The sequence below is a fragment of the Heterodontus francisci genome, chromosome 25 (genome assembly GCF_036365525.1).
Source record: "Heterodontus francisci isolate sHetFra1 chromosome 25, sHetFra1.hap1, whole genome shotgun sequence".
NCBI classification, from domain to species: domain Eukaryota; kingdom Metazoa; phylum Chordata; class Chondrichthyes; order Heterodontiformes; family Heterodontidae; genus Heterodontus; species Heterodontus francisci.
In genome coordinates, this window is record NC_090395.1 from 21,656,572 (window position 1) to 21,672,707 (window position 16,136).

Consider the following 16,136-nt stretch of genomic DNA (forward strand, 5'->3'; position numbering starts at 1 on the left):
TACTGACTTGGCTTCAGTTATAAATATTAATAATGTAAACTACCAAATTATAATGTTTTCTCCAACACACTTACATTAAACATTATTTCAATTCTTTTCACGGAAACGGGACGAAGCCATTCAGCCCCTTGAGTCTGTTCCACCATTCAAGAGATCATGGTTGATCTGCAACCTAACTCCATATACCAAGCTTTGCCCAATATCTCTTAATACTTTTGGATAACAAAAATCTCTCAATCTCAGAATTAACATTAACAATTGATCCAGCATCAATTGCCCCTTGCGTAACAGAGTTCCAAATTTCCACCAGCCTTTGCATTTTGAATTGTTTCCTAATTTCACTCCTGAACGACCCAGCTCTAATTTATAGACTATGTCCCCTAATCCTAGACTCCCCAAAGAACAGAAATAGATTCTCTCTATCTACCCTCTCTGTTCCCCTTAATATCTTGAAAACTTCAATCAAATCACCGCTTAACCTTCTATTCCAGGGAATACAACCTTAGTTTGTGTAATCTCCCTCATAATTTAACCCTCTTGATAGCAAGATATATTCTCATTCAGTAGTGTTTAGTATTTACAACCATGAACTGCAAAGTTAATGTGCGAGACATGTAATAAAGACGCTGATTAATCTTTATTCCTTCTCCTCATTCACGCCGCACAAGTGCCAGACAATGACAATGTCAAACAAGAGAGAATCTAACCATCGCCTTTGGTGTTCAATGGCATTACCATCGCTGAATCCCCCAATTTCGACATCATGGGGGTTACCATTGACCAGAAATTAAAGTGGACCAGCCACATAAGTGCTGTGGCTACAACAGCAGGTCAGAGGCTGGGAATTCTGTGGTGAGTAACTCACCTCCTGACTCTCCAATGCCTCTCCACCATTTACAAGGCACAAGTCAGGAGTCTGATGGAATACTCTCCACTTGCCTGGATGGGTGTAGCTCCAACAGCACTCAAGAAGTTGGACACCATGCAAGACAAAGCAGCCCGCTTGGTTGGCTCCCCATCCACCTTAAACATTCACTCCCTCCACCACTGACGCACAGTGGCAGCAGTGTGTACCACCTACAAGATGCACTGCAGCAATGCACCAAGAATCCTTTGACAGCACCTTCCAAACTTGCGACCTCTACCACCTAGAAGGACAAGGGCAGCAGATGCATGGGAACACCACCACCTGCAAGTTCCCCTCCAAGTCACACACCATCCTGACTTGGAACTAAATCGCTGTTCCTTCACTGTTACTGGGTCAAAATCCTGGAATTCCTTTCCTAACAACAGCGTGGGTGTACCTACACCCCAAGGATTGCAGCGGTTCAAGAAGGCAGCTCACCACCACCTTCTCAAGGGCAATTTAGGGGTGGGCAATAAATGCTGGCCTAGCTAGCGAAACCAGCATCCACCGAACAAATAAAAAAACACATTCTATTAAATCTGTGCTGCATTCCTTCCAAGGCCAATATATCCTTCCAGTGTGATGTACATAACTAAACACAATACCCTAGCTGAGGTATATCTAGGGCTTCGTATATCTGCAGTATAACATCTACCCCCTTGTATTCTAGTCTGCTAGACACAAAGTCCAGCCTTTCTGATTATTTTCTATATCTTTCCATGTCTCTTTTAATGATCTATATAAATGGACCCCTAAGTATCTTTGGACCTCCACTGTTTCTAGCATTTCATGATTTCAAAAGTACTCTGGAAAATCGTTTTTAGGTCCAAAGTTGTTCACCTTTCAATTTTTTGCTTCCATCTACACTGCTTACACTACAACCTATCTTTGTGTCATTGGATAACTTGGATATGTATCTCTCTATCCTGTCATTGAGTCATTAACAAATACAGTGAATAGCTGAGTTGAGAGATTGAGGAGACTGGACCTGTATTCTCTAGAATTTAGAAGAATGAGAGGTGATCTCATTGAAACATACAAAATTCTTACAGGGCTCAAAAGGGTAGATGCAGGAAGGTTCTTTCGCCTGGCTGGGGGGGTGGGGTCTAGAACCAGGGAACACAGTCTCAGAATAGGAGGTAGGACAATTAGGACTGAGATGAGGAGGAATTTCTTCACTCAGAGGGTGGTGAAACTGTGGAATTCTCTACCCCAGAGGGTTGTGAGTGTCAGTCATTGAGCATATTTAAGACAGAGATTGATAGATTTCTAGATATGAAAGATGTCAAGAAAAATGGAAAATGGCGTTGAGGTAGAAGATTAGCCATGACCTAGTTGAATGGTGCAGCAGGCTCGAGGGGCCGAATAGCCCACTCCTGTTCCTATTTCCAATGTTCCTACGTTTCCAACATAGATCCTAGTCACATCCTGCTAATTAGAGTACCTAGCCAGTATCCCTACTCTCTGTCTCCTTTCACTCAGCCAATTTCCTAATTCGGTCAATAATTTACCTTCAGTTCCATGAACTTCAGCTTTAGCTAACGGTCTCTTGTGGGGGACTTTATCAAATGCCTTCTGGAAGTCCATATCAATTTTCATTGATTTAGAAGCAGCCTATTTATATAACTTTGTCACATTATGTTTATCCCTCATTACCTGTGGATCAGCTTCATCGGAACGCAGACCCTCATTGCTGGGAGATTGATCCCGCTCTCTGTAATAAATTTATTATTGTTTATTGTTAGATTTGATCATTCGCGGGCACCTCAATCCCAAATCCCAGAGCAGGTTTCCTGTTCATCAGGGATTTCTGGGAGTTGAGGACTACAGTCACTTACTGCATCAATGTGAGGCTGGCCCTGATGATTCACAGTGTCACTATGTACAGGGTGTGTATGCCATGTGCAGGGCGTGTACACTGTGTGCGAGTTGTGTATGCAGTATACATGGTGTTTATGCAGTGTGCAGGGCATGTACATAATGTGTGGGCTGTGTATGCAGTATGCAGGGTGTGCACAGCGTGCGTATGGTGTGTACACAGTATGCATCGTGTGTACGCAATGTGTGGGATGTGTACGCAGTGTGTGGGATGTGTATGCAGTGCACTGGGTGTGCATGCAGTGACATAGAACATAGAGTCATAGAGTTATACAGCACAGAAACAGGCCCTTTGGCCCATCGTGTCCGCCCTGGCCATCAAGCACCTATCTATTCTAATCCCATTTTCCAGCACTTGGCCCATAGACTTGTATGCATGGCATTTCAAGTGCTCATCTAAATACTTCTTAAATGTTGTGAGGGTTCCTGCCTCCACCACCTCTTCAGGCAGTACGTTCCAGATTCCAACCACCCTCTGGGTGAAAAAATATTTCCTCAAATTCCCTCTCAACCTCCTGCCCCTTACCTTAAATCTATGCTCCCTAGTTATTGACACCTCCACGAAGGAAAAAAAGTTTCTTCCTATCTACCCTATCTATGCCCCTCATAATTTTGTATCCCTCAATCAGGTCCCCCCCTCAGCCTTCTCTGCTCCAAGGAAAACAACCCTAGCCTATTCAGTCTCTCTTCATAGCTGAAATGCTCCAGCCCAGGCAACATTCTGGTGAATCTCCTCTGCACCCTCTCCACTGCAATCACATCCTTCCAATAGTGTGGCGACCAGAACTGTACACAGTACTCCAACTGTGGCCTAACTAGCGTTTTATACAGCTCCATCATAACCTCCCTGCTCTTATATTCTATGCCTCAGCTAATAAAGGCAAGTATCCCATATGCCTTCCTAACCACCTTATCTACCTGTGCTGCTGCCTTCAGTGATCTATGGACAAGTACACCAAGGTCCCTCTGAATTTCCTAGGGTCAAACCATCCACTGTATATTCCCTTGCCTTGTTAGTCCTCCCAAAATGCGTTACCTCACACTTCTCAGGATTAAATTCCATCAGCCACTGCTCTGCCCATCTTACTAGCCCATCTATATTGTCCTGTAATCTAAGGATTTCCTCCTCACTATTTATGACACCGCCAATTTTCATGTCATCTACAAACTTACTGATCATACCTCCTATATTCACGTCTAAATCATTAATGTACACTACAAACAGCAAGGGTCCCAGCACTGATCCCTGCGGTACACCACTGGTCACAGGTTTCCAATCGCAAAAACAACCCTCGACCATTGCCCTCTGCCTCCTGCCACTAAGCCAATTTTGGATCCAATTTGCCAAATTGCCCTGGATCCCATGGGCTCTTATCTTCTTAACCAATCTCCCATGCGGGACCTTATCAAAATCCTTACTGAAGTCCATGTAGACCACATCAACTGCTTTACCCTCATCTACACATCTAGTCACCTCCTCGAAAAATTCAATCAAGTTTGTTAGACATGATCTTCCCCTGACACTGCCATGCTGACTATCCTTGATTAATTCCTGCCTCTCCAAGTGGATATTAATCCTGTCCCTCAGAACTTTTTCCAATAGTTCCCCAACCACTGATGTTGGACTCACTGGCCTGTAATTACCTGGTTTATCCCTGCTACCCTTCTTGAATAATGGTACCACATTTGCTGTCCTCCAATCCTCTGGCACCCCTCCTGTGGCCAGAGAGGGTTTGAAAATTTGTGTCAGAGCCCCTGCAATCTCCTCCCTTGCCTCACATAACAGCTCATCTGGGCCTAGGGATTTATCCACTTTTAAGCCCATTAAAACTGCTAATACTTCCTCCCTTTCAATGCTAATTTGTTCAAGTATATCACAATCCTCCTCCCTGATCTCCATACCTACAATTGTCCTTCTCCATAGTGAACACAGATGAAAAGTAATCATTTAAAACCTCACCTATGTCCTCCGGCTTCATACACAGATTGCCACTTTGGTCCCTAATGGGCCCTACTCTTTCACTGGTTATTCTCTTGCCCTTAATATACTTATCAAACGCCTTGGGATTTTCCTTTAACTTGCTTGCCAGTACTTTTTCATGCCCTCTCTTCGCTCTCCTAATTACTTTTTTAAGTACCCTCTACACTTTCTATACTCCTTTAGGGCCTCCGCTGTTTTCAGCACTCTGAACCTGCCATAAGCCTCCTTTTTTTCCCTTATCCAATCCACTATATCCCTTGACATCCAGGGTTCCCTGGATCCTACCCTTCACCTTCGCGGGAAAGTGTTTGCCCTGAACTCTCACTATTTCCTTTCTGAATGACTCCCACTAGTCTGATGTAGAGTTTCCTACAAGTAGCTGCTCCCAGTCCACTTTAGCCAGATCCTGTTTTATCATATTGAAATCGGCCTTCTCCGAATTCAGAACCTTTATTTCCAGTCCATCTTTGTCCTTTTCCATAACTACCTTAAATCTTACAGAGTTATGGTCACTATCCCCAAAATGCTCCCCCATTGACACTTGTCTGGCTTCATTCCCGAGGATTAGGTCCAGTACTGCCTCTGTGTGTGGGGTATGCAAGCAGCTTGTGGGTTGTGTACATTGTGTACAGTGTGTGTATATAGTGTGCGGAGTGTCCAGGCAGTATGCGTGGTGTGTACAGTGTGTGTGGGATGTGTACGCAGTGTGTGGGGTGTGTGTGGGGTGTGTGGGGTGTGTGGGGTGTGTACGCAGTGTGTGGGGTGTGTATGCAGTGTGTGGGATGCATACCCAGTGTACTGGTTGTGTATGCAGTGTGCAAGAAGTGTGTGGGGTGTGTACATAGTGTACGGGGTATGTACACTGTGTGTGGGATGGGTACACAGTGCGTGATATGTCTGCAGGGATAGATTTTGTGCTGGAGCCGGGACTCCTGGCACCGGGCTGAAGAGATGGGTGAAAGCTCGCCTTGGCCTTTTTGCACCCTCTGCCCCCACCCCTCCCGCCCGGGAGTGATCGTCCGGTCTTTTAATTTCTAAGTTTCACGAGCCGGGATTCCCATCCATTTAAAGACAGGGATCCTGCCTCCAAGAGCTGCTGACCAATCAGAGGGCTAGCAGCTCAGCAGTATCAGCAGCGCCATTGGGAGTGCTGGCCACTGCCGGTACTGCAGAGGCCTCAGACCCAGGCCCAGTGTTGGCACCCTGGATCAGAGGTAGATGAGGCAGGGTCACCTGAGCCAGTCCAAAAGGTCCTGGTGAGTGGGATGCGGGGATGGTCATACAGTGCGGGGGGAGGGGATCCCGGGGGGGGGTAGAATGGTTCCTAGTGGGGGTCCTCCGTGGGCCATAAATTCCCCGGGTGGCAAAGGCCCCCCTGCTGCTGGTAAAATCCCAGTGCCAGAGGAAGAGGCCCTTAATTGACTGTTAAGAGGTCATTTAAAGTCCTCAATTGGCATCTGGGCAAGAAGGCCGTCATTGGACTATCCCGCACATGGGAAGATCGCTTGTGACAGGGAGGTGATGAGCCCTCCGTCTCCCCCCGCCCTCACCCCTCCGTCACAATACTCCATGAAACCCCGCCTCCGACCCTGCCTCAGGGGGCCACACAAAATCCCAGCTGCAGCACGCACAATGTGTACACAGTGTGGGGATGTGTACACAGTTTGTGGGCTGTGTACACAGGGTATGGGGTGTGTACAGGGATCTCTTACCCTTCCTTCTCTTCTCGTTGAGCTTCTTTCTCCTCTCGTTGAGCTGCTTCCTCCTGTTGACCCAGCAGCCGATCCTGGGCCTCCTGAAGCTCCTGTTGGATCTGCTCCAGCTGCGTCTCCAGCTCCTGATTGGTCAGTTTGAGTTTCTCGTTCTCAGTGATGCTCTCGTCCTGTTTATTGTGCAGAGAGACAAGCTCAGCCTGCAACTGGAAGGGAGAAAACCCACACCTGTGATAATAAGCCTGGGGATGACTACACCTTACCTTTAGATCTTGGGAATCACATGCTAAGTTCAGATGAATAAATTGCTTCATCACAATTAATCTCATTGTTCCATAAATTAGCCAATCTCCTACCATCAGACACCCAGCTTCCCCCATTCTAGCTGTTGGTCACCCTCAAGATAAAGGATGATTCCTGCCATCTCTCTGGCGTTACTCTCCACAACTCAGATTCAGTGCCCTCGGGCATATCTGAAAGATTTATTTTGGTTTTCCTATATCTGAAACATACCCTCTCTGTTTCTCAAACCAGTGGCTGTACCACACCAGACATGTCCAGACCAACCTCACACAGATATAATAATAGACTGTGTTGCAGCACTGTTTCATCTGGCTGCTTCACCTATTAAATGACGATAACTAGCTTTCTCATTAACACACAAAATATCACAGAAATATACGGGTGTCTTTGTCAGCACTAAAGGAAAGAGATTTTACAGGCAGCAACCTTTAAATCAGACCAACACACCAGGCCGGATTTCCATTCTGGGGTTGGGCCCCGATGTCACAGTCACTCCAGATCCCGACAGTCCACCACATCGGCATCGTGCGCACATTGCGATTTTGTTATGGAAATATGCTAATTGGCCTCGAGTCACACTCACTGCCCTATTAGCAGTGGCAGACACAGGTAGGAGGAGAGACATAGAATCATAGAAAGTTTAAGGTACAGAAAGAGGCCACTTGGCCCATCTTGTCTGTGCTGACCGAAATGCAATCCATCTATTCTATTCCCACCTTCCAGCATTTGGTCCGTAGCCCGGCAGATTACGGCACTTGACGTGCATACCCAGACTTCTTTTGAATGAGTTGAGGGTTTCTGTCTCAACTACCCTTTCAGGTAGTGAGTTCCAGACCCCCACCAACCTCTGGGTGAAAAAGTCTTTCCTCATCTCCCCTCTAATGTTTCTACCAATCACTTTAATTCTATGCCCCCTCATCACTGACCGCTCTGCTAATAGACCCTTCACCTCCATTCTATCCAGGTCTCTCAAAATTTTGTACATTTCAATCAGATCTCCCTTCAGCCTTCTCTGTTCCAAGGAGAACAACCCCAGCCTATCCAATCTTTCCACAGAGCTGCATTTTTCCAGTCCTGGCAACATCCTCGTAAATCTCCTCTGTACCCTCTCGAGTGCAATTACATCCTTTCTGTAATGAGGTGACCAGAACTGCAGACAGTACTCAAGTCGTGATCTAACCAATGAGTTATACAGTTCCAGCATAACATCCCTGTTCTTGTATTCTACACTTCAGCTAATAAAAGAAAAGATTCCATATGCCTTCTTAACCACCTTATCGACCTGTCCTGCTACCTTCAGGGATCTGTGGACATTCACTCCAAGGTCCCTCACTTCCTTTACACTTCTCAGTATTCTGCAGCACCCCCAGTGAGGAATCAGAGAAATGGAGGGGGCGCGGTGAGGCCCTGGCACAGTGGGGCAGGGGCCCTGCGGAATGCCACTGTAAACAGCCCTCCAGTCGCTAAAACTCCCGTCAACAATTACCCTTTGTTTCCTGTCACTGAGCCAATTTTGTATCCACCTTGCTGCATTTCCCTGGATCCCATGGGATTTTATTTTTTTAACCAGTCTGCCAAGTGGGACCTTGTCAAAAGCCTTGATAAAATCTATGTAGACCACATCAACTGCACTACCCTCGTCTATCTTCCTTGTTACTTAGAACATAGAACAGTACAGCACAGTACAGGCCCTTCGGCCCACGATGTTGTGCCGACACTTTAACCTGCTCTAAGATCAAACTACCTACATACCCTTCATTCTACTATCATCCATGTACCTATCCAAGAGTCGCTTAAATGTCCCTAATGTATCGGCTTCTACTACCACCACTGGCAGTGCATTCCACGCACCCACCATACTCTGTGTAAAGAACTTACCTCTGACATCTCCCCTAAACCTTCCCCCAATCACCATAAAATTATGCCCCCTGGTGATAGCCCTTTCCGCCCTGGGAAAAAGTCTCTGGCTATCCACTCTATCTATGCCTCTCATCATCTTGTACACCTCTATCAAGTCACCTCTCATCCTTCTTCGCTCCAATGAGAAAAGCCCTAGCTCCCTCAACCTTTCTTCAAAAGACATGCCCTCCAGTCCAGGCAGCATCCTGGTAAATCTCCTCTGCACCCTCTCTAAAGCTTCCACATCCTTCCTATAATGAGGCGACCAGAACTGAACACAATATTCCAAGTGTGGTCTAACCAGGGCTTTATAGAGCTGCAGCATAACCTCGCAGCTCTTAAACTCAATCCCCCTGTTAATGAAAGCCAACACCCCATACGCCTTCTTAACAACCCTATCAACTTGGGTGGCAACTTTGAGGGATCTATGGACGTGGACCCCAAGATCCCTCTGTTCCTCCACACTGCCAAGAATCCTGTCTTTAAGCCTGTATTCTGCATTCAAAATTCAACCTTCCAAAATGAATCACTTCACACTTTTCCAGGTTGAACTCCATCTGCCACTTCTCAGCCCAGCTCTGCATCCTGTCAATGTCCTGTGGCAACCTACAACAGCCTTCCACACTATCCACAACTCCAGCAACCTTCGTGTCATCGGCAAACTTGCTAACCCAGCCTTCCACTTCCTCATCCAAGTCATTTATAAAAATCACAAAGAGCAGAGGTCCCAGAACAGATCCCTGCGGAACACCACTGGTCACCAAGCTCCAGGCTGAATACTTTCCATCTACTACCACCCTCTGTCGTCTATGGGCCAGCCAATTCTGTATCCAGACAGCCAAGTTTCCCTGTATCCCATGCCTCCTTACTTTCTGAATGAGCCTACCATGGGGAACCTTATCAAATGCCTTGCTAAAATCCATATACACCACATCCACTGCTCTTCCTTCATCAATGTGTTTTGTCACATCCTCAAAGAATTCAATAAGGCTTGTGAGGCATGACCTGCCCCTCACAAAGCCATGCTGACTGTCTCTAATCAAACTATGCTTTTCCAAATAATCATAAATCCTGTCTCAGAATCCTCTCCAATAATTTGCCCACCACCGACGTAAGACTGACTGGTCTGCAATTCCCAGGGTTATCCCTATTCCCTTTCTTGAACAAGGGAATAACATTTGCCACCCTCCAATCATCTGGTACTACTCCAGTGGACAGTGAGGACGCAAAGATCATCGCCAAAGACGCGGCAATCTCTTCCCTCGCTTCCCGTAATAACCTTGGGTATATCCCGTCTGGTCCCAGGGACTTATCTATCCTCATGTCTTTCAAAATTTCCAGCACATCCTCCTTCTTAACATCAACCTGTTCGAGCATATCAGCCTGTTTCACGCTGTCCTCACAAACGTCCAGGTCCCTCTCACTAGTGAATACTGAAGCAAAGTATTCATTAAGGACCTCCCCTACCTCCTCCGACTCCAGGCACAAGTTCCCTCCACTATCCCTGATCGGCCCTACCCTCACTCTGGCCATCCTCTTGTTCCTCACATAAGTGTAGAACGCCTTGGGATTTTCCTTAATCCTACCCGCCAAGACTTTTTCCTGTCCCCTTCTAGCTCTCCTAAGTCCATTCTTCAGTTCCTCCCTGGCTACCTTGTAACCCTCCAGAGCCCTGTCTGATCCTTGCTTCCTCAACCTTAAGTAAGCTTCCTTCTTCCTCTTGACGAGCTGTTCTACATCTCTTGTCATCCAAGGTTCCTTCACCCTACCATCCCTTCCTTGCCTCATTGGGACAAACCTATCCAGCAGTCACAGCAAGTGCTCCCTAAACAACCTCCACATTTCTGTCGTGCATTTCCCTGAGAACATCTGTTCCCAATTTAAGCTCCCCCGTTCCTGCCTAATAGCATTGTAATTCCCCCTCCCCTAATTAAATATTTTCCCATCCCGTCTGCTCCTATGCCTCTCCATGACTATAGTAAAGGTCAGGGAGTTGTGATCACTATCACCGAAATGCTCTCCCACCGAGAGATCTGCCACCTGGCCTGGTTCGTTGCCAAGCACCAAATCCAATATAGCCTCCCCTCTAGTCGGCCTATCTACATATTGAGTCAGGAAACCTTCCTGGACACACCTGACAAAATCTGCTCCATCCAAACTATTTGCACTAAGAAGGTTCCAATCAATATTTGGGAAGTTGAAGTCACCCATGACAACAACCCTGTTACTTCTGCACCTTTCCAAAATCTGCCTCCCAATCTGTTCCTCCGTGTCTCTGTTGCTATTGGGGGGTCCATAGAAAACTCCCAATAAAGTGACTGCTCCTTTCCTGTTTCTGACTTCCATCCATACTGACTCAGTAGACAAACCCTCCTCGACGACCTCCCTTTCTGCAGCTGTGATACTATCCCTGATTAGCAATGCCACTTCCCCACCTCTTTTACCTCCCTCCCTATTCCTTTTGAAACATCTAAACCACGGAACATCCAACATCCATTCCTGCCCCTGTGATATCCAAGTCTCCGTAATGGCCACAACATCGTAGCTCCAAGTACTGATCCATGCTCTAAGTTCATCACCATTATTCCTGACACTTCTTGCGTTAAAATAGACACACTTCAACCCATCATACTGGCTGCAACTTTGCCCTGTCAACTGTCTAACCTTCCTCGCAGACGCTCTGCACTCTGTATCTGCCTGTTCAACTTCTTCAAAAAATTTGATCAAGTTGGTCAAACAAGATCTTCCCTTAACAAATCCATGTTGACTATCCTTGATTAACCTGTGCCTTTCTAAGGGACAGTTTATCCTGTCTCTCATAATAGATTCTAATAATTTGCCCATGACTGAGGTTAGACTGACTGGCCTGTAATTATTCGGTCTATCCTTCGCTCCCTTTTTAAACAGAGGTACAATGTTAGCAGTTCTCCAATCCTCCAGCACCACACCTGTATCCAGTGAGGACTGGAAAATGATGGTCAGACCCTCTGTTATTTCCTCTCTTGCTTCTTATAACAGCCTGGGGTACATTTCATCCACCCTGGTGATTTATCAACTTTCAAGGATGCTTAATCCCATTAATACTTCCTCTCTTCCCATGTTTATCACGTCCGGAGTCAGAGGTGGGGCCCAATTTAAAGGACGGGTGGCAGCCATTGCTCAGTTTGTTGTTCTCCCAAGAGATAGAGGTAGGAGCAGCACAAAGAGCAAGGAGGAGGGAGGCCCCTGCCACACCGTGCCAGGGCCTCACCACGCCCCCTCCATTTCTCTGATGCCTCACTGGGGGTGCTGCTGGAGGCGGTGACTGAGCGCAGAAAAATCCTGTTCCCTGCCAGCGGCAATGGAAAGCCTGCAAGGCTCACCAAGAGGGCATGGCTGGAGGTAGCTTACGAGGTCTGCAGCTGAGGAGCAGTGAGGAGGAATTGGGTGCAGTGCCAGAAGCATTTTAATGACCAAAGATAGACCCAGATGGCAGGCCTCCTGGTCAGCAGTCACCAGAGTACAAAAGAGAGAGGCATCCTGAGGGCGCATAGAGTTCTCTTGACCATGGCAGAGATTGTGCTCAGCAGTCTTGATGACCCATAAGCATTGGTCAGAACCCTAGTGCTGTTGGACAGGATGCTGGAGTGCAGACTGCAGCAGCGGATGTGACTGAAAAGCTGTGAGTGGTGATGGAGAGAGGCCTTGTGCTAACAGCATCCTTATTCATCTTGCAGGTCAAGTGGGAGTTGAATGCCTGGACAGTGGGGAGCCACAGCTCATGTCACTGACGCACTTTGAGGAGCTGGCCCTTGATTTGGCCAGAGTGTCAAACCACAGGGAGGCTGGGGATGGAGAGATGGTGGTGCGCCATAGACAGGGTGAAAACATCTCAACATCTCCATGTTCAGGGGCTGCATGGCAATGCTCCCCATGCAACGAGCTGTCAATTTATTGTTTTTTGTGAGCATCTGCTGACAGTCCCAATCTCTCATCACCATCTTCTCTTATGTCACCCACAGGGCCAGCCGCAGAGGGACAGGAGTCTACTCAAAGATAACAAGTTCCCAAGGAATCGGAGGAGGAAGACACATCGGATCCTGCACCATCACGTCTTTCCTGTGCACTCTCCACCAACGCAGATATTTGCACGTTCTTCGAGAGGGTGGCACAGGGTGAAGCACATATTACATCAGAGCAGAGGGGAGGCAGTGTCAGCAGTGGTCAGTCTCCCCTCAGAGGATGGAGGACAGATGCAGTTCTGCTCAGCAGGGTGGAGCTGCAAAGCCTCAGAAGTCCTGAAACAGGTGGCTCTGCCTGGAGAATCAGCGTGAGGTGTGGGCCCACAATGCAGAGTTACCTAAAGCTCTGCGGATGCACCAGTCCATTCATCTCATGTGTGACACCATGGCTCAGGGCTTTGAGCTCATGAGCTCCTCCATTGAGAGAATGGCCAACCTCATGGAGAGCCATATGTGGCATCACTTGAGTGGACATGCACCAACTGTATGCCACTGTTTGTAGCATTGACAGGTCAGTGGCGCAAATAACACAAAGAAGCATGGAGTGAATGCCAGCTGTGCCCCAGCTGGTGGTAATCTCCAGCAATCAAAGGCACCGTTAAAGTGCTGAGGAGGTGACAGATGGTGATGAAGGGGCCACACCTCATGGGGCTCCATCATCCTCATCTGTCTCCCTGGTCTCTCCGATGGGCGAAGCATCTGGAGAGTCATGCCCGGTGACAGAATCTTCCACTGAAGTGACACTGGTGCAGCAGCCTTCGGAGGTGCCCACCCCACCTTGTACCTGCACGCCAAGGCCAACTGCCACAGGTATCTCAGGCCCAGACAGGCACTAGTGAGCAGTCTGCCTCCACTTCAGTCATAGGGGAGGACCTCACAGGAGTGGCTGAGAGCCCAGGCCACCTTGTCGGTAATGTGACATTGTGGATCACTTGGGTTCTCTGATGTAAAGAATTTCACACTGTACCTCAGTGAAGCACTGGGCATGCTGTTGCACAAAGACAGACTTGTGTGTCTCCAGTTCAGCTGGGGGATGGCTGCCACAAACCCTTGGATGACCTTCAATAAGAGCAGACTATCTGCCTGGACAGTGCAGCCTTCTGCGGCCCTGACACTCCAACATGTCCAGCTAGTTTCTCCATTGGCAGTAGACCCTCTGCTAATGTATCACCTTCGTTACCTTCCTGCTCCTCTTTTTTGTCTCCTGTGCCTCTGTTGCCCATGGGCCTGTGTCTGCTCCTGGAGATGCTGCTCCTCATCGCTAGGTGACCCTATCGAGGAGTAGTTTAATCCTATGTCCTTTAATGTCCTTCCTTCCTTTCCACTGGAATGTGCAGTCTTCCTCAGCTGCCCTCTCATGAACCCGAGGCCTGGAATCAGAAAGACCTGCCCAACATCCCCTCCACCCAAAAAAGTCCCCCACCCCCCGCAAAATAAATGCCCTTGTTAACAATAGGATTTGACAGAGAATTCTTCTGACCTTGAGAAACTAGTTGTCTGTGATTGAAGGCCTTGTTTGAGCCTTCCCAGTTCGATGGAGCCTCCAACTGCTGTCCCGCCAATCTGACCTGCCTCCCACTTGGTTTGTGACAACTCCACCCTGTCGTAGTTCGGACCCTGCCTGGATCCCCCTCCCCTGACTGAAAATTGATATCTGGCCCTTAACGAGCTGGCAACAAGCTTGTTATGTGGCTGAACTGGCCATTTAGCGATGTCAGGTGCTTTTCTCTTCCGGCGCTCGGTGGAGCCTTTTACACTGAGAGCTGGCCAGCTCCGTGTCGGTAAACCAGTACACCAATGCAAGGGCAGATATAAGTGCCCGCTGAACACCTCTGAGCCTGTCCTCTCAAACAATTAAAAATACGACCAAGTGTATGGATATACCAGCAATCCCTAAATCAGACCAAAACAGTGTCTCTATATTCCAGCAATATCTAACTCAGAACAACAGTGTATCGATATACCAGCAATCTCTAAATCAGAACAACACAGTGTATCTAGAAACCAGCAATCTCTAAATCAGAACAGAGTGTATCGATATTCCAGCAATCTCTAAATCAGAACAACACAGTATATCGATATTCAGAAATCGCTAAATAAGAACGACACAGTGTATCGATATACCAGCAATCTCTAAATCAGAACAACACAGTGTATCTACATACCTGCAATCTCTAAATCAGAACAACACAGTGTATCTACGTACCAGCAATCTCTAAATCAGAACAACAAAGTGTATCTAAATCCCAGCAATCTCTAAATCAGAACAACACAATGTATCTATATACCAGCAATCTCTAAATCAGAACAACACAGTGTATCTACGTACCAGCAATCTCTAAATCAGAACAACACAATGTATCTATATACCAGCAATCTCTAAATCAGAACAACACAGTGTATCTATATCCCAGCAATCTCTATATCAGAACAACACAGTGTATCTATATACCAGCAATCTCTAAATCAGAACAACACAGTGTATCTATCTGCCAGCAATCTCTAAATCAGAACAACTCAGTGTATCTATATAACAAAAATCTCTAAATCAGAATAACAAAGTGTATCTATGTACCAGCAATCTCTAAATCAGAACAACACAGTGTGTCTATATACCAGCAATCTCTAAATCAGAACAACAGAGTCTAACTATATACCAGCAATCTCTAAATCTGAACAACACAGTGTATCTATATACCAGCAATCTCTAAATCAGAACAACACAATGTATCTATATACCAGCAATCTCTAAATCAGAACAACACAGTGTATCTACGTACCAGCAATCTCTAAATCAGAACAACACAATGTACCTATATACCAGCAATCTCTAAATCAGAACAACACAATGTATCTATATACCAGCAATCTCTAAATCAGAACAACACAGTGTATCTATATACCAGCAATTTCTAAATCAGAACAACACAGTGTATCAAAATACCAGCAAACTCTAAATCAGAACAACAGTGTATCTACATACCAGCAATCTCTAAATCAGAACAACACAGTGTATCTACATACCAGCAATCTCTAAATCAGAACAACACAGTGTATCTATATACCAGCAATCTCTAAATCAGAACAACAAAGTGTATCTAAATCCCAGCAATCTCTAAATCAGAACAACACAGTGTATCTATATACCAGCAATTTCTAAATCAGAACAACACAATGTATCTATCTACCAGCAATCTCTAAATCAGAACAACACAGTGTATCTATATAACAGCAATTTCTAAATCAGAACAACACAGTGTATCAAAATACCAGCAAACTCTAAATCAGAACAACAGTGTATCTATATACCAGCAATCTCTAAATCAGAACAACACAGTGTATCTATATACCAGCAATTTCTAAATCAGAACAACACAGTGTATCAAAATACCAGCAATCTCTAAATCAGAACAACACAGTGTATCGACATACCAGCAATCTCTAAATCAGAACAA

General features: G+C 46.4%; 1 protein-coding gene across 11 annotated transcripts in view; it reads right to left on the bottom strand.

The window, feature by feature from the left end:
- The window catches only part of LOC137383779 (trichohyalin-like), a 251,631-nt gene that overhangs the window by 150,589 nt on the left and 84,906 nt on the right, over positions 1-16,136 (bottom strand). For all 11 annotated transcript variants that reach the window (XM_068056969.1, XM_068056972.1, XM_068056968.1 and 8 more), the window contains exons 8-9: positions 6,479-6,684; positions 2,564-2,621 (exon numbers count right to left, since the gene is read on the bottom strand). In XM_068056969.1, coding sequence (XP_067913070.1) covers positions 2,564-2,621; positions 6,479-6,684 — 264 coding nt within the window. The remainder of the gene's footprint in view (positions 1-2,563; positions 2,622-6,478; positions 6,685-16,136) is intronic.